The sequence below is a fragment of the Echinococcus granulosus genome, assembly GCF_000524195.1.
Source record: "Echinococcus granulosus chromosome Unknown EG_S00024, whole genome shotgun sequence".
NCBI lineage: Eukaryota > Metazoa > Platyhelminthes > Cestoda > Cyclophyllidea > Taeniidae > Echinococcus > Echinococcus granulosus.
This window is the reverse complement of record NW_020170404.1, coordinates 279,532-298,060: the sequence shown is the minus strand read 5'-3', so window position 1 is coordinate 298,060 and position 18,529 is coordinate 279,532. Positions and strand designations below refer to the sequence as shown.

General features: G+C 41.5%; 1 protein-coding gene across 1 annotated transcript; it reads left to right on the top strand. All coding sequences in view use genetic code 11, as the record gives it.

Moving 5' to 3' along the window:
• Positions 1 to 1,473: 1,473 nt before the first annotated feature.
• EGR_04067 (Sodium/calcium exchanger) lies at positions 1,474 to 18,060 on the top strand (the record flags this gene model as incomplete). The annotated part of the gene is made up of 9 exons (XM_024493316.1): positions 1,474 to 3,046; positions 3,122 to 3,236; positions 5,672 to 5,769; positions 7,672 to 7,800; positions 10,031 to 10,224; positions 12,524 to 12,623; positions 12,948 to 13,070; positions 16,296 to 16,454; positions 17,678 to 18,060. 9 exons carry the CDS (start codon positions 1,474 to 1,476, stop codon positions 18,058 to 18,060), a joined length of 2,874 nt encoding a protein of 957 aa, XP_024352230.1.
• Between the last annotated feature and the right edge of the window lie 469 nt (positions 18,061 to 18,529).

Sequence of the window (18,529 nt, the reverse complement as noted above, 5' to 3'; positions counted from 1 at the left end):
ACAAACGGGTTGAATAAAAAGCTGTTCCAGTCTTGTATGTAAATGTTTTTATAAAACTCTGTTACCGGTTGGGTCATTTTGCCCAACAACTTGTTTTATACGTCTGCGTTTAAATACGCGGGCGCTTAAGATTCCGCGAATTGTAATTTGGCTTGGCAGTGCGGCTTCCAAGTAGCCACAGCTCTTCCTTACGTCAAAGTACTATGGCTTCTTGCTACTTCAAAAAATTAATTGGGCTCTTCAATCCATCATCGGTTGTCAAAACCTATTATAAGTGCAGTTTGGGACGGGAAGAGAGTGAGAGAGAGAGAGAGGTCGACCCGAATGCCACTTAAATGATAACATACAACTACTAGGCGAGTGGTTGCACGACACAATTGTAATACGATGGTGGTTTAGCCCTCGATATTGGTGAGGCGCCACTTTTGTACTTCGAATTGGTCCCCTTGTACCTCGCTGGGTGGGCTGGCCTTTTGGGCCATGCCAATAGCCCAGACACCTTCTCTGCGCTGAATATATATTCTGCCCGAGTATTTTGTCTTCTTTTGTCTTCAGGGAGTCTCGGGACGCTACACAATAGCCATAATAAGATCAAGATATTTTAAATACATGCGGTGCAATCCGCATTACGGTAACGGACAAGGCAGTCTAATATTGGAAAAATGCGTTTGGCAATTTCTCACAAGTAATGTTTGTGAGTTGACTAACTGCTGCTTACTTACAGTGATCAAAGGTTGGTAGCAAGTGATTAATGTGTTAGGTAATCGAAGTTATTAAACTATGAAGAAATATTTACCCCAAAAAATGGGCGTCACTGGTTAAGAGGCATCTCATGTTCGACTCCAGCAAACTGGAACAATCTGTAAGTCTAATTTCATTGTTGAATTAAAAGAAAGGATTACTCAGGTCTCCACAAGATAGCGTCCTAGAATATTGCATAAAAAGGGTGAGTTCATAAAATATATCGCTATCTCGGGGTTCAGTGTTATTATCATCCGAGAAACGTCAGGTAATTCAAAAAAGAAGGATATTTATTTCTTAGGATCACTAGCTTAAAGGCCAAAATTGTGTCTAAAGTAGTAACTATTTTTGAAAGCTTAGTAATGGCATATTGGAACCTCTGAAATAGCCACACAATAACACAGATCAACATTAAATTTGAGCTATTATTCCATGCCTATCCTAAATCCTTGTTTGTTGATTTGCGCCAGAAAAGGTCTTATTAGCAACGGTCTAAAAAGTAAAACACTTGCTTGACTAATCGTTATGTAATAACTTCTTAATATTATTAGAATTAGCAAAATTCATGACCTTGAGACGTTCGATTTAACTGTTTGCCAACTTTAAAATTATTGGTTATAGGTTCTACCTCAACTGCTTATTGGTTCGAGCCAATGACCTTAGCTATGCTTTATAGGGAGGCAATTTGAGTCGGTGTACTTCTAAAGTGACTCATATATTGTAAAAATTGTGATGGAGTTGTTTCGAAAAGAATCTATTTTTTTCACACTCGCATTTTGTACGTGGGCAGTCAATGGATTGGCAGTAGATGAAGATGGCAAATGTCCGTCCACAGCTAACATTAGCTGCAAAGATGGGCTATTACTGCCGGTATGGAAACCAAAGGACAGCACCAGTGTTGCTCGGATAGCAGGACGTGCCATCGTGTATTTCCTTTCGCTGATGTATTGCTTTCTCGGTGTGTCAATCATCGCTGATCGATTTATGGCCGCAATCGAAGTAATCACAAGTCAGGAAAAAGAAGTCCGAGTGAAGTCAAAGTCAGGAGAAGTTCAGGTGATATCCGTACGCATTTGGAATGAAACAGTTTCGAACCTAACACTTATGGCTCTTGGATCTTCCGCGCCCGAAATTTTGCTCTCTATCATCGAAATCTGTGGAACGAACTTCGAAGCTGGGGAGCTTGGTCCTGGTACAATTGTTGGGTCTGCGGCCTTTAACTTATTTGTCATCATTGGTACATGTATTGCTGTTATACCTAATGGAGAGACACGCAGAATCAAGCATTTCGGTGTTTTTGTTGTAACGTCAATATGGAGTGTATTTGCGTATCTCTGGCTCTACTTCATCATCTCAGTGACGTCAAAGGGTATCGTGGAATTCTGGGAAGCATTTCTCACTTTTCTTTTCTTCCCCATAACAGTTATTACTGCATATATAGCAGATATTAAGCTGTTCCAAAAGAAATTTTTAAAAAAGAGGTATAAGGCTAGGCGAAAGGCAAAATACATGATTAAAAATGCTTCTGACATAGAGGCCAATGGTAAATTTACAAACTCTGAACCCGTTTCAGAAAGCAGTGAAGGGTCGTTAGAGGAGGAGTACGAAAAGACTCGTCTTGAATACATTGAGACCATTAAGGAAATCCGCAAGAAAAATCCACAAATCGATCCTAAGGCGCTGGAAGAGCTAGCACAGATCGAAGTTTTAAACAAGGGTCCAAAATCGCGAGCGTACTATCGCATCCAAGCAACTCGACAATTGACGGGCAGTGGCAACGTGATAACGAAATCCAAACTTGAACGCAAACTTCCAATTCAGCAGACTGAAGTAACCGAACTATACGCACCTGATGTTCAGCAACTTTACTTCAATCCTGGTCACTACACAGTGATAGAGAATGTTGGAAGCTTTCAAATCACTATTTCTCGAAAGGGTGGAGACCTTCGAGATGAAGTCGCTATCGACTACGCTACGGAGGACGGTACCGCAGTTGCTAATGAAGACTATGAACCAACCAATGGAACGCTCGTTTTCCGTTCTAATGAACAACACAAACAGATATCCATAACCATCATTGATGACGATGTCTTTGAGGAGGATGAACACTTCGACGTTCGCCTCAGTAACCTTCGTGTAATTCACACCTCTGGTCTCACTTCCGAATGGAAGCTTGTGAATCCAGTTGTTGCTACTGTCATGGTGCTGGACGATGATCACTCCGGCGTTTTTCATTTCGCTTCTGAGTCGGTTGATATCAGTGAATCTTGCGAGGTCGCCGAATTCACCGTTGTTCGCAGTTCAGGTGAATATTGAGGCTTGTTTAAACACTCTTTTATCTAAATTCACCCTTGCAACCTGCCATTTCTTTCTCTCACAGGTGCCCGTGGTTGTGTACACGTTCCATTCAAGACAGTGGATGGAAGCGCTAAGGGAAACGGCAAGGACTACTCCGACACTTCTGGATTTGTTGAATTTTTGAACGATCAGACCGAGTACGTTCGTCCATCTTACTTTTTATAGCGACATATTTAATGTAAAATTTCCGCATTAAAGTGTGAATCTCTATTTTACATGTGAGGTCGTGTAATCAATCGAACGGCAATCCACCTGCTATTCATCATATTTTTTGGTTGAATTTGACCCAGTTTGAGATACAGAAGGAAATCTAAACCCTATGATTCCACTTCGTAACTGTCAATTCTTGGGGTGATACTCTGGTGTCTCTCATTACCTACAAGGTTTTTTGGCTAGGCGTGGGATTATTGCGAATGACATGTCTCACTTTCAATGAAATCACACTGCTTTTGATTAGACTAGTACACTTTTATGCCTAAAGAGGAGCAAATTTCTCATGAACTAGCAGGAGTATGAGACTCAAGACATTGCGTATCCACCCTCCCCAAGAAAGAGTGTAATAGTGTAGAGGAGTTTAGGCTTAGTGCTTTAGAAAATCCTCAGTAGTGATTCATTCGCACCTCGTAGTCTACAGACACACACCCATGCAAATCTACTCTCGTGTCTCTGCGTACTACGTGTCACTTTGATAAGGACTTATTTAAATTTTGTCGTCGCCTGTCACGCCATTGTGCGGTGCGCCTTTAAGTGGCTTACAATCATACTCGCATTCTGTGCCTTTTGAATGGATGGCAAAATACTGAGTTAAGAGTATGCGTAACTTTTTATATATTCGAAAAGGTCGGTTGGATTTTCCTTTTCTCATTGCGCTGACAAGGCTATAACAGGCTGTCCGAATAGTTATAACACCTCTCATGTTGTATTTTATGGTTTTATTTACTTAATTCCCCTAATAGTGGATCGGATTTGCTTATGTACAAAGAAGTAACCAAGTTGTTTATATATTTGCGTAAGGTGTCAACAGTAGTGATGGACTGACTAGCAGGCGGACGTGCAGTCACTTCCCCTTTTCCTTATGACTAAACGGAGAAAGAGAGCAAGCAGCCAAATTTCCTTCTTTCTTGAAACATGTTTTTTTTTTCACATATTAGAGGTAAATACGCATCAACTGGTTAAATGTTGTTCTCGAAATTTGATGTTTAATTTAGTGGTTGGATGCAATTCATTCACTTGTCTTTTCAAGGAGCCCACAACCAGCGCCTTGCGTGGTCTCGTCTTGCATGAAGAGAAAAGCAAGTGTCTTGATAACGATGTGGTTAAATTTTTCTCACCTTTATTTTTAGAAAGCCCTGCTGAGGCACACACCACTTTTCCAAGCGCTACATATGGAGCGCTATTTTTACGGTATACCTTATTTTAGAGGGCATAAATCATAAAGAACGGATGTTTCATCCCTGATCGAAAGAAGGGAAATTTTAATATATACCCCCTTCCCAATTCTGAACAAAGCATGTAATTATTATCTAATTCATAAACACACACGTTAGTGATTTATGGAGACACCAGGGATAGACTTCAAAATAGGGAGGGGATGCATATGCCCTTGGAAGTCGGATCACTAAATGGGTAATGTGTGCATTCGTAATTCTCCCAATTCTTGAGCGAAACTGCTATCGCTGAGTTGCAAAGTATCAAATCTCAATGGGCTTACATAATAACCAAGACGGTGCTTTGTGTTACCATGGTTAATTGTTTCAGCTCATTGATTTTGTAATTCGCCAGATGCATCGAAATAATCTGCAGAATAGTTTGCTACCTTAGGAGCGAATAAAAAAGAATTCCCTACATTGCGGCACATTACATTTTGCGTCACGTTTGTAGACAAAAATTTGTCTCAATGCTGCCGCCATCCCACTATGGCGCGGGCAATTTGCTGGCCCTTCTGCCTCCTTTACCCTTGTACCCTAGAGGCATGAATATTAGTTTTTGGCTCCATCTTTGCAATAACTTTCTTATCCTGTCTGGAGGTCTATTGGAATCATTTCACCGTGTTGTTAGGGCTGGTCAAGGTCCGCTCTTTTTTAAATGGAGAAGGGTGAACAAAACCAAGTGATAATTTCCCAGCTTGTTCACTGTACTCCAGAAAGAGGGGAAAAGATATCACTACCAGAGTCTTTAAGAATTGTGGTCTAAAAACTTCTAGCCTCTAAATTCATCTATGAATGAATTTCCGAAGAATGTATTTCTCAAATGAAGAAACTGTGCGCACTGAATCAAAGCACAACCGAGGGAAAAAGATTTGCAGCATTTGACTCTTTCTTTACTCCAGAATTGACGCTACCTTATACATTGCTGCTCGAATCAGAGAGTTCGCTTTAACAACGACTGACTGTCAAATTCTGAAGCCGATGCACTTGAGAGCACTCCTCGTGATCCTGGCACTCGAAATGCGATCAGAAGGCGTTTCAGGGATCCACACGATCGTTGTCTGATAACTTTGAACCAGAGTTGACAAAAATAACATATGCATGAACTTGGGGTCTTCTTTATTCTTCACTTTCTCCCTTTACAGAGGCGTCATCCGTGTCCCTATTGTGGACGATAATGACTACGAGAAGAGCGAGTACTTCTTCATTGAGCTCGGACAGCCAACACTTGTAGAAAAAGAGGGTAAGTGAACGATAAATCACCCCCTTGGAAGTGAGAAGAACATAAAGGAAATCTTCTGAATGCCATCTACAGTTCTATCTGACCTCATTTAATACAAATAGGGCGTGGTTGATTGGAACTGACTCTATGTTGCCTAACCTCTTGGTTTTTCTTTGTACTGTCATCACAGCGGGCAAAACTTATTAGGATTTGTGAAAATGATAAACTACGTATTCTAATAAGTGAAGATACTATACTCAGTGCCATTTTGAATCTGTCCTACTTGACATGTGGCCTGGTGCATGATGTTTTTCTTTTAAGGACAGGAATCGGAAAGTATAGTGGGTGAACGGAAAATAATATTTAAAATTTCCTTAATTTTGCGGTATGCTTTTGCAAGTATGGGGATTATCAAAGCTTTTCAAATTGCGCCACGTGGATGTTGGGTGCGAGTACAGTCCCACAATGAAATAACCTTCCTCCTTTTTTCCACTCGACTGTTCCTTTTCAATCTCTTTCAAATATGCTAATTAGTGTTCCTTCAAAGGATAATAATGACCTCAAAGAATGTTATGGCTTGTGCATCTTAACGGCTGTTTAAGATGCAACCCATATTACTTTGTAAATCGTAAACAGGGAGATGCCACACTCTAAAAAGTGGCGCTCTTTCCTTCGTGGATTTTTGCTTGACCATCTTTTTTTGTGGATGCTACTTCAATCACTCACTTGGAAGCCTCTTTCTTATTCGCCATGTTGATGCATAGGACAGCCGCCTTTGGCGCTTCAACCTATGCTTCCTTTTGCCCTAAACAGTTACCAGTGCACCGTCGGGAATGGGTGGGATTGTCTAGCTCCACACCGGCTCTTAATTTACAGCAAATGCCACACCACCAAGTCTGTTCCTATTACCAGCACTTCTTGTAGGCTTCCGTACTAATATCATTGTCGAATTCACCTTGACTATTTAATGTCCACCCCTGAGGCGAGAAAATATCCATGGCAATGGGACGGTATCGAGGCTCTCCGTTCAAGGGTGGAGTAAAAGGCAACAGGCTCACAGGAAATGGCATTCGGAGAGCTTGGAGAATTTGAAACGGTTTGTACGACCTAGGAAACTCATTAAATCGCTCTCTTGGTTCTCGTTTATGAGAACCCTAGTCATTTCCTTTAGCCGCAATTTTAAGGCCTCCATTTTGGCACGAATACTAAACCTTTCTAGCTATGCGATTTTTTTGATGAAGAAGCCCCTCCGAAAGGGTATTCAGTAGTATGAATTGAACCTCTGGTGTAAACTGAATGGTAAAACTCTTTTCCCAAAATATTATCCAAAAAGACCTCTCTTAAAATTAACTTGTCATACAAAATGCTTTGAACACTTTTTTTTGCATTTTCACACAACACCCCTCATCAATCATTCTTCCTTTATGCGTCAGTCTGGGCCAACCTCCAATCCCCAACCACTAAAACCATTTTAGAACCACTTCTCCTACTTGTCCACTTAAACAGTATCGCCAAATCTGATGTAAAATAGCAAGTTAGAACAAAGAGTAAATATGATGAATCGCAATCTCTCCATTTTTTGTAGCAACAGTTCATTTTGTTGGTGTTTATTTGACGTCAGACACCTCCATTGAGTTTTAGACGTCAGTATGGCAAGTATCATCAAACGACTACTTATTTACCAAGTTTTACATTTTTTTGCCCTACCTACGCTCGAATTCATTTATACGTATCTCCCCTCCCAATTAGTGGGGGAGAGTGCCCTCATCATCCCGTACTCGAAAATTTTGTCAGAGCACGGTCGGTGGCTACGATATTCTGGTATTTTTACTTACTCATGTTATTGCTAGGTATGAATCGTCCCCTTTGTTCCATATCACCTACTTTCTTACCCTTCATCCTACCACTTTCCTAAATTTGAAGGCGTATCACCTGAGCCTGGAATTGAAAGGCAGATCTCAAGCCTGCGACATACGGAGCTGAGACTGTGGTACACGAGAAAGATTTGGAAAACTCAATTCAGTAGGGAATACCTCACTCATAAAGAACAAGGTATTAAAGACTGAGCCTAATCTGCTGCAGTAAGGGACACACTTGGAGGTCGATTGGATAGGTTTCCTTCGAAGTTCGTCCGCGCCTTGCACACTCGTGTGCTTTGGCTTATCCAAAAGGAGTCATCCTTATTCTTTGCTCTATTTCATCCTGGTATAAAGATCTAAGCTCCTTTCTAATCCACGTCATGACCTCATTTTCATGCATTTCACCTTCTTTACGTCGCCCCCTGTGATGTAGTTGTCATTGAAGAGTGGGGTGTGAGGCTACATGATTGTCTCGACACCATCTGGCTATCTTTCGCTTCGGAGGTACAAGACACGCTAGTGTTGACTGGGCACTTGTTGAATATATTACTAACTTGATAATATTTTGAGCGGATTTCCTCACTAATCCGGCACCTCTTGCAACGCTAAAATTGTTTAGTCTCTCCACTTTTTGGTTGGAGGGGGATGCTGCAGACAATTATGGCTGCTGCTTATCAAGAAGCGGAAGGGAAAAAAGCCGGTAATTCTGTGTATCAAACACTGTGGGAGATTACTTATAATCCGGAAGTTGGAATGGCTTCACTAGTTGATTGGGAAATCTAGATTACCCTAAATCAAGTTACGACTGGAGAACGCTTTGTTACTACTTGATTTTTCAAGACAAAACATGTGTTATGCACAATTGGGTGCCTAGAAAGCACTGAAAATTCTGCAATTTTAACTGGTTGCTGTCAAGTAAAAGAATTTGGCTATAATTTCTTGAATTTTTGCTCCGCTGTTGACATTGAACAACTTCATTTCAATTCCCTTTTCTCTCCGGTGAGAGTGTCCTCTACTTCTTCTCCAGGCCGTGTCACTGAAAATTTCTGGCTTTGCATAACATATGTTCCAATGCAAAATGAAACCACCTCTGACAACTTTAGCTAATTTGTTTATTTTAACCAAGATTTGGGGAATCAATTAATTGTTTAACAAATGTACTGCAATTTTGTTACATGAACCGCATGTGGGGATGAAGGGCAACAGGAATGGTTTAAGGTATTATAAATTTATTCGTTTCAAACAATCACACCCTACTTTTAGCTTACCGTTAACCTCAAAAAGGTTATTAGGGTAGTGATTTATGGCACTTTGTCATGCCCTATAAGAGGCGTTATAATAAGCAGCCATGAAGTGCTACCACCGAAGAGACACAAAAGGGCCAAAGACAAAGGTAGCTAGAAGAAGAAAAGTGGTCTGAGTTTATGAAGAATAACTGCGTGATTAGAATAGGTTCCTCATTAATGGAGCTATTCTTAATAATTCTTTTCTTTTATTGTTTCTTTGATGCTACAAGCCTCACACAACTCTTAGAACTTCCAACATCTTGTTGCATGTGGACGGTAGAACTACCCGAGTCACACTAACGGTCATCGTAATATTTCCTATTTCCTCATTTAAAGTGCAAGCAGACTTACTGGCTGTGAATGAAAACTGAAGAACGGTGTACCTTTAAGGTTTTAACTTATATATTCACTTCCGTCCTGTCCGTCCTCTGCACAAATGAAAATGGTGAAAGGATGGTTGTTTGTAAATAGGGTACTGTTTAGTCTGTTCTTTTTCTAGGTTTTTTGGAGGGAAAAATGTTTTAACGCAGTCTTCAGACTCCTTTACTACATTGTACTAGGATAAGTTCATTTAAGCATACAAGCTCTTATAATAGTACTACTTAGAAGGGTGAACTTAAGTAGTATGCGGTTTTTATTCGGTCAAAAATGGTAGTGCATGCTTAGGCTAACAATCGGTACAAAGAGATTATTAAAATACATGAGGAAACGGTTTTCCTTGATTTCTTAAAAGTAGTTTTATGCAAGCTCATAAATGAAGTCGAATCCCCTGTAAGGCGCAGTATTCAATGTGAAGAAGATATGAGAAGCTGGAATTTACTGTTTCCATATTATTGTGATTCTGGAGTTCGTTCACGCAAGCTAAACCACCAGTAAGAATGGATCGTACTATTGTCGCCTCGTAGAATAGGCTTTATCGTTTGACTAGATGATTTATGAGCTATATTTGCTCGATATTTTATTCGTCTGATATTTCTCTTCATTACCGACATCCGCTTTCGTCACTTCGCACTGTATAATTTGTTTAAGATTCACTAAAATCAGTTAAAGTGTGTAAGAACCAAGATTTACCGTGATTGCTGCGATTGCTCTATTTTTGGTGGAAATCCGTTTCACTTCTCTGTCCTATGTCTGTAGGCGCTCACTCATTCTTCTCGATGATGTCAGAGAAGCTTTTCCCGGACACCTTAAAAAGGAGATCGTTGGTACGCAAGATAGATTCTACCAAGACTGGCGAGGTCACTGATACCGAGGGACTCGACCCGGGATTGCCGCGTCTTGGCCAATATACCCGTCTCCGTGTCAATATCAAGGAGAGCACCGAACTAAAGGTATGTCACTGTGATATGGTGCATTGAAGCTGCTGCACAACTAAATCCCGTATTTGTATTAACTTTTACCAAAAACCTCGGTTTTTATACCCTCCTGTTGGGTTAAGCTAGTGGGTTGACGAAGGTCATTTCTAATAGTCGGATCATGTTAAACAATAATCCAGGAAGACCTCAACTTTTTAGTACAAATCGACGAACAGGCTCTTTTATGATGAACGCCCAGAAATGGCTCACTGGCTAAATACTCTTTTACCAACTTGTGCATTACCACCAGACTTCAATAGCATTCTACATTTCGAATCTGCACACCTCATATCAGAGTATTAATATTAAAGACGTTTACTTTAACCTCTTCAAACTAGTTGCAACACCTTGAATCTATCCTGCAGACGATAGAATTGATAATGATAATGTGGGATATGTATTGCTGACGCATAGAAGGTCTGGGGGTTGCTACTGACATGGACCGGAGGTTATACCACCCACCGGAAGTATAATCGCGAGGCATTAGGTACCCGCGCAACCAAAACAAAGAGTTAAGCAAACAGTTAAAATACTACATAGCACCTCTTCCATTTTGAGCGTCGTCCTCGGCGCTGGCCTTGCCCATCCTCCCACGTTGGCCACCACAGTGTAGTCGGTGCTGTTAGAAGAAACACCCACGTACCAACCACACCTGTAATCAAATTTACGTGCAATTGAAAAAAAACTTTGACCGCAACTTTACTAATCCCTCTTGCCAATTCCACTTGATCTGGAGTTTTGTCCTGTTTGGGAAGTGTATTGGGTGGCCGTCACGTATATCCATCGCTTTAGTTATTAAAAGCATTCCTTTAGAATATGGAACCGGGTTATTGCCGAAGGTAGATGTCATTTTTAACTTTTTTGTTAAAGTTTGTCACAGATTCCCCCATTTACAGCATATACCCTTCTTCCGTCACGTTGAGCTTTAGAATTCAGGAAGGAAGATCATACTAACTGGCCGTTAGGATCGGATCCACTTTCCATTACCATGAATGTAGGTCCTAACCCTTCTTGAAGGGCTAAGGGGCTACTGACCTTGTCCAGAGGCCATTCTCTCCATCGTATGTACAAAGGAGGGGCCTTTAATGCCCACGAAACTATCGCTGGCAGCCTTCTGGATCCATCAGATATGGCTCATTAACAAGTTTCTTCCGCTTCTCCAATGTTCCTCATCTTTTTTTCTCAGGACGTGGTCTTGCAATAACTTAGCCATAGGGCGCTTTATTCGGCAAAATTTAGAAACTAGTCACTTTGGCTACTGATCTCCCCTTAGCCTGCTATTAAAGTAGCTGAGCAAGGGATTGGTTCGATACGTTCATAAACTCGGCGGGGACTTCCTGTTCATTACTTTGGCATCGCCCCGGTTGTTGATGCGGTGTTTCAAGCATTAATTCCCTTTGAAAGAGTAATTTTAGCTCCCGCATTGCCAAAAAACGTTCGTTTTTATTCTCACACCCGGTTCCATTTCATTTATGACTAACAGCCATTTGAGTTTTTTAGTGTAGAAGTTGTCGAAAATGGCTAGTCAAATAGAGTGCTTTTCTAGAGAGCTTTTAGTGTCTCTTCACTTGCTTGTGTTTAAACTCATTTTTTCACTCAAAAGTCATATATGCTCATTAGTAAGGTGTTGCAACAATCCCAACTGCTTGAAAAGCCGAGAAAATCCTTCATTTTGCCAAGTAATGTAAGACACTCGAATTTTGTTTGCCACGACAAAGTAGTAAGTGATAAAGTTAAAAATTATAAATAAGTGCCCTGCTACACAATTCTCTAGAGGCAAATTAGGGAAAAGCTTTAGCTTACCGTTGGTGGACGACTGATTTGAGCGATTTGAGCAATCAAGTACATTAACATTTGACCTGCAGTTTTGACGGATCCAATCACAGGTACCATCTGGTCCGCTTAACATGAGTTCTTTGACCTAATGTGCATTAAAATTGAATTGCAAGGAACCTTATCTTTCTTTTATCTGAATGACCATCCCGAGTTTTCGCCAGAAGAGCCCCTAAGTAAGACCTTCTTACAGTTGTCATCACGACTGAGCAAATGAGCCAGTTTCAACCCGTTTATCGCATCCCACACAAGCCCCTTCCGTTATACTCTTGTCACTTACTTCCTATCAAGACAAATCACATAAAATTTGGCGCCAAGAAAAGAAAATTTCGATGTGCATGCTTTGGAATTGGCTCCTCGTTCTATTGACAGTCACAGGTTGTTGATTTTGTCTTTCCATCTTTTCTTGTGTATATCAAGTCGATTTGTTGTGCCTACCTAGAACACTGTGGATCGTCTGGTTAAACACGGAAAGTGGGTTCTGCTTCTTGGCACTTCTTCCTGGAAGGAACAGTTTGTAGACGCAATCACCGTCAACGCTGGTACGTCTTCATCTATGCCTCATTATCTTTTCCAAAGTGTTTTTATTTTGTCAAATCATTTAAAGAGAAAATTCTCCACTTCAAATAGACACATTTGGCATATATGTAGCGTCGTTAGACTTCCCTGAAGTCGAGAGAAGGGTTGGAGGGCTACTAACATTGCCCGTAGGCCACGTCGTCCAGCAGAGCCTTAAATGCCCGTGATACCAAAACGAAGAGTTTCTATCCTCAAGGATAGGCCCACAAAATGCCAATTTCTTTTACCTTCTCTTTTTAAACCATTTTTTTGCCATACTGATTGTGAAAACCTTCTCTCACTTACAGGTGATGATGACGATTTGGAAGCGATTGCCGAGGGCGAAAAGAAGATGCCTTCGTGCACGGACTACGTTATGCATTTCCTCACTGTCTTTTGGAAGGTCCTTTTCGCTTTTGTACCTCCCACGGGTGCGTCTCTCCTCTGTTTATTCACGAAATGGACTTTTTTTTCCCCTAACAACGTAGTTATGCATGAGCAGTACGCCTAATCCACCCCTATTTTCCACCTCTGAGGACACGCGTTTCTAATCAAAGGTTATAAGTCTTTTGCTTTGTTATGATTCCTTATTTGCGTCTCCAATTGTCGTGAGGATCGTTGGCGGCGCAGCTCAATCGCAGCTTCCTTTTACCTCGTCCGAGGGAAGGCAATGTCACTTTTCAAATAATCGGATTGTTACGCAAATCAACATTACTGGCACTTGATGGAGACTTTTAGTCTCAAGTCAAGCAAAGTTGATGTCAATTTTCATGCAACTTAGAACGGAATGATAACAAAAAAATGCCGTTTTTTGCAGCATTTTTCGTGGCTTATTTCGTAGGAGGGCGCCGGAGCCTAAGCATCTCTTTCAAGCATTAGCTGTCTTTCCCAATTTTCCATTTTTATATGTATTTTCTAAGTCGCTGGCAGTTTGGCTGCTTTTGAAACACTGGCAAGAGGTGAATAAAGCCTTTTCCGCTCAATGCCAGGTATTAGGATGTGGCGACAAGTAGCCGAGAGGGTAACATCAGTTTTCTATCAGAATTCTCAAATTTTTCAGAGTTACTCCTGCAAAACCGCCTAACCCTGCTGTAGGCGGTGTTTATGATCGTCAGCATAAATAATGTTCCGTGCCTATAAATGCCACCATCCGTTGTTAGGACACCGGTGGACAATGGGAATTGCACTTTGTTTAAGCTTATAAAGAATTTCATTTATATGAGCGCCTTTTGAACGTTTACTTTACAAAATACAACAAAACAATGGTACTTTGGTACCGGAGCCTAGGTAATTATTCTGAGTTTGGTCCCTATGGTGTCAGTATTTAGAAATAGACCGACCAAGTTACTTAAAACACTTACAACCAGTTCAAGCATTATGGAACTGCGACCCAAGGGGTGACACAGTACTCAAGATGCCAAAGACTTGAGTCTTAATATGGTATAATCATAAAAGTACAGTCGGAACATTCATTTGGCCTTTGTGTGTTATGTCCACGTAGTATTTGCGAGTCTATGCCACGCACCGGCATTGGGGCACTTAATGAGATCGTAAATGGGTTCCGCTGTGCCCTCTTTCAATTGTTCTGTAAATATCCAGTGCTCGTCAAGTGCTTCAAACGTAATTTGAGATATAGCCGCTTCATTGTCACCTTTGATCCCACCTCCATGCCATTCCATGCCCCGGTAGTTGCGATCCTTAAAGACTGGATAAAAACACCTCAAAAACTGTGGTAAATTTCGTATTGGCTGGCGTCTCGAGGTTGATTGATAAGATGCCCGAAGTGATGATTCGGTTGTCATAGCTACAGCCCAGTTATTGTAGCGCCATTAGTTCTTGTTTCCATTATTAAGTTTTATGGATATAGGATTTTACTCCCGCCGTCCTGTTGCACGAAAACTCTCATATGTGCATTAACTGTGGCAGAAGAGAGACTGAATAAATGGACCAAATTTTCGACCTTGTGATAAAGTTATTTGCATCAAAAGTGGACTATGTCTGGTAGAGAATGATACTAACTAAAAAAATGGATTTAGGGTGTCATAATCACATTATTGATACTTCTGCTCTCTCTCTCTCTCTCTCTCTCGCTTTCTTGCTCTCACGTTTGATGCATGTGGGTAGAAGTGGATTAAAATGACATTTCCCATAATTCATCTTGGTGGCAAAACACGACAGAAATCGTACATTGAGTGGGGTCATCAAAAGCTCACTCACTTCAAAGGCATTCTTAGTTGAAATATTGTAATCCAACAAAGCAATTTTAACTTAGTGCCTCCTTTGTGTCAACGGGATGAGGGGAAGGAACTGCTGCAGTGGTGGAGAAAAGGGAAGGCTACTTCCTGTCAAACATGGTAGGCGCAAAGCGTTACCTAGTGAAAAAAATTCCAGATTGAATGAAATGCATGTCTATGTGCAGGTTTTGGTAATCATGGCTTTCTCTCCCGCCGTCTTCTCTATAATTGCCCCTACTTATGGTAAAAAATAATGGGTGTGCCGGGTTTGGCACCCACCGACTTTCAATAGCAGGTGTGCAACGAAGATTGCTACCACCATGCCCATCAACACCGATGATTCGGTTGACGTCTGACAGCAAGCTAAATTATTCAGTAATTTCACTGGATCTCACACCGATGCCAATTTTATTGTTGTTCGTAATCACAAAAGATGACTGATCCATGGCTGTGTAAATGATCCAAGTCTAAATGACGAGAAATGCAGGAAGCTTAATTGGCTTGCTGTTTTTTTATGTAACTAGTGTGGGGAAAGAGAGATGTTTCCAACTGTTTATTAAAGGGAACTAAACTGAAAAGTTTCCATTTTCCAGTACAAAATAGCAGTTTTCGCGGCAGAGGTTCGCTTCCGTCCTCCAGTACCGCATAAAATATACACGCTCCTGCTACAGGCTACCACAGTCTTTCCCACAACTATTAAAAATTAATTTGGATCACAAATTGCGGCACTTTTTTGGGGTGAGAAAGTTCATGAGGACTTGTGTTTCCCTCCATCCAAAAGATGGTATTATTGGTTGTCTATAACGGAGATTTGACTGGTAAACTTCACGGGTAATTTGTATCATGATTGAAAAGAAGACAAGGTGGTTCATTACAAATCCTGAATTTCTAGTCTTTTCTACAAAATAACACTCTGTTCTTAGCAATGCTTTTAATTTCTCATGCCACTTCTCTCCCTGGAAGAAGTAGCATGAGGTCTTTTGGATTTGATTTCGCAATTCATTTGAGGCAAGGTAACATATTAAGTCTCCCCTTAAACTTTACAAGTGAAAATCTAAATTCGAGAGCAATAAGCGTTGTACTGTTGCTACTCTTCAAAATTTCTCTCCTTTCACGACGTACTGTCGGGCGGTGGGGTTTCAAGGACTGTAGGTAGATGGAAAAATGCACAATGGACCTGCTAAAATGATTTTTACTGTGTTGTCGTCATTTCTGCTGATCCAGGGCGCCCTATTTATGCGTGAGGTGGTAATCAGACGACGGTGTCTATAAGTTTACCTCACTGATTGTACAGAGGAAGTCAATGACCGTGTCGCAGTGGCTTTTAATGTCGGCGTGATGGGGACACCCACTAATTTTATTTTGAGTGCTGCCAAAAATGGGTTTTTGTGAATAATTTTTTTCCATTCTTTTGACAATTAGAATACGCCGGCGGTTGGGTGTGCTTTGTGGTGAGCATAATCGTAATTGGCTTCCTCACGGCCATCATCGGTGATCTGGCCTCCGCCTTCGGATGCACTGTCGGTCTGACTGATGCCGTCACCTCCACCACCTTTGTCGCTTTGGGCACAAGTCTACCCGGTAAGTCTACCTGCTCCCTCTGCCTGAATGAAAGCTAGTCCTCTCAATTTTACAACATTACGTGCCTCCAGAATCTTCTGAGGCCCTTTAGCTCATGCAACTGGATTAGGTTCTGGAATTACCTGCAAATCTGCTGTGCTAAAAGACAACTTTGAAAGACAGCTTTTATGCCTAAACTCACTGCTGCACCATCAATTTCCTAGCATCTTTATTGATACCTGATATGACTTTTGGTGCCATAGTCTAACCTTTCTGTTCGGATGCCAAGTTGTCATCAGCTAAAAGTGTTCATAAATTAGGTTAATAGTAAGATCACTGCCTGTCAAGATTCTTCTTTATGCCAGACTTTGTAAAAGGAGTTGCGAGTTTGCAAGAGGGTATGTAAGTCCTGTTGTCTAGGCATCCATTTGACGGTTTCTTCCTGCTTTTTGCACGTACCATTAGTAACGGATCCATTTTGGCAGAATAAACGTAAGAAACTGTAGCGCCCTCTGCCATCGCTTCAATCGAGGTCATAATGGTGTTGCGAGAGATTTATCATCCATCAAAGGAGGGCTGCGAGGCATGGTCTTCTGACCATACAGTCCTTTTTCATACTAATGTTGAGCCATCCTCTCTTGGAAATTTGTTAATCATGATGCTCGGTTAAAATTCCTCACCTAAATGAGATCTTACAACGAGTCGAAAATTCACGCTGTAATTGCTGACTGTCAGTTTCAGGAAGCTAACTGTACCGGACAAAATGCCGCTTTATCATCTACTTTATGCGGAGACGATATCTCAATGTCGTGCTCACTTTCTCGTGACATTTGCAAACACTGTTTGTGTAAAAGGTCTTGGTAGGGGTAAATAAACAGAGAGCTGCTATTCCTTCAACATGAATTGGCAGAAAGCCTAGAGAGTAAACTAATGCCGAAGACTTATTGCTTCCCTATGTACGCGTAAATACCGTGATAGGTTTACTTGCGTGCAGGAGGGTAAACAGATCCTCATAAGTTCTTCCAGTTAAATTTACCCTCTTCCGGAGTCCTAGTTGCATTTAAAGAACTTCCTTTTGTTCAACTATAGCTTAATGTATCCGCTTACTACACTTGATTGAGAGGTACTTCTTTCTAATTTTGTGTAATCCATAATCCCGATTATAGTGCATAGCTCCAAAGTTCTAATGGGTAGAATCGGTACAGAAGCTTCGCAATCTATGATTGTCCGTTGATTTTGACTAGACACCTTTGCAAGCAAGGTGGCAGCTATTGGTGACAAGTACGCCGACTCCTCGATCTGCAATGTGACCGGCAGCAACGCGGTGAATGTGTTCCTGGGCATCGGCGTGGCCTGGACTATCGCGGCTATCGTCCATTGGGTGCGTGGCTCCACCTTCGTAGTGCCTGCCGGCTCTCTTGGTTTTTCCGTTACCATTTTCTGCATCTTCGCCCTCTTTGCAATTGCACTGCTTGTGCTGCGTCGTAAACCCTCTCTTGGCGGTGGAGAACTGGGTGGTCCTCGCGCCAGTATTAAGTGGGCCTCTGCCATCTTCTTTCTTCTCCTCTGGCTCATATATGTGCTGCTCTCGTCACTGGAGAACTACTGCTACATTGTGGGCTTCTGAGAGACCCCAACGCTCCTCCCTTTCTCCTCTCTCACTCCACTCCTCACTATTTATTTCCTCTGCGCATTGTGATTTCTAGATGATGATGTTGAGGTGTATTGTAGTTACTGGGACGTATTTCTCGCGCCCTCCTCTATCTTGCACCACCCGTGTTCACCCCTGTTGCTTCTCGCCCTCACTGCCCCTCCTACATCACCGGGACCTTGCTTCACAAAAGTGTGCGTATGTGCGTGTACACAATAACTGACTGACGGAATATCATGTCTTTTCCTATCAATTGACCCCCTTCGTGTTTGTGGCAGGCCAACGGAAGGGTGGAACCGGGGCTTCTTTAGTGCCTTTCCGTCTCAAATTAAAATAGTCACTTTATTGCAGAGGAGGCACAAATTAGCTTGAGGGGCAGTGAGATCCATATCTAGTGCCCACACTTTGTTCATTCAAAGAAATGGCATATTTGTAAAGGCTACAA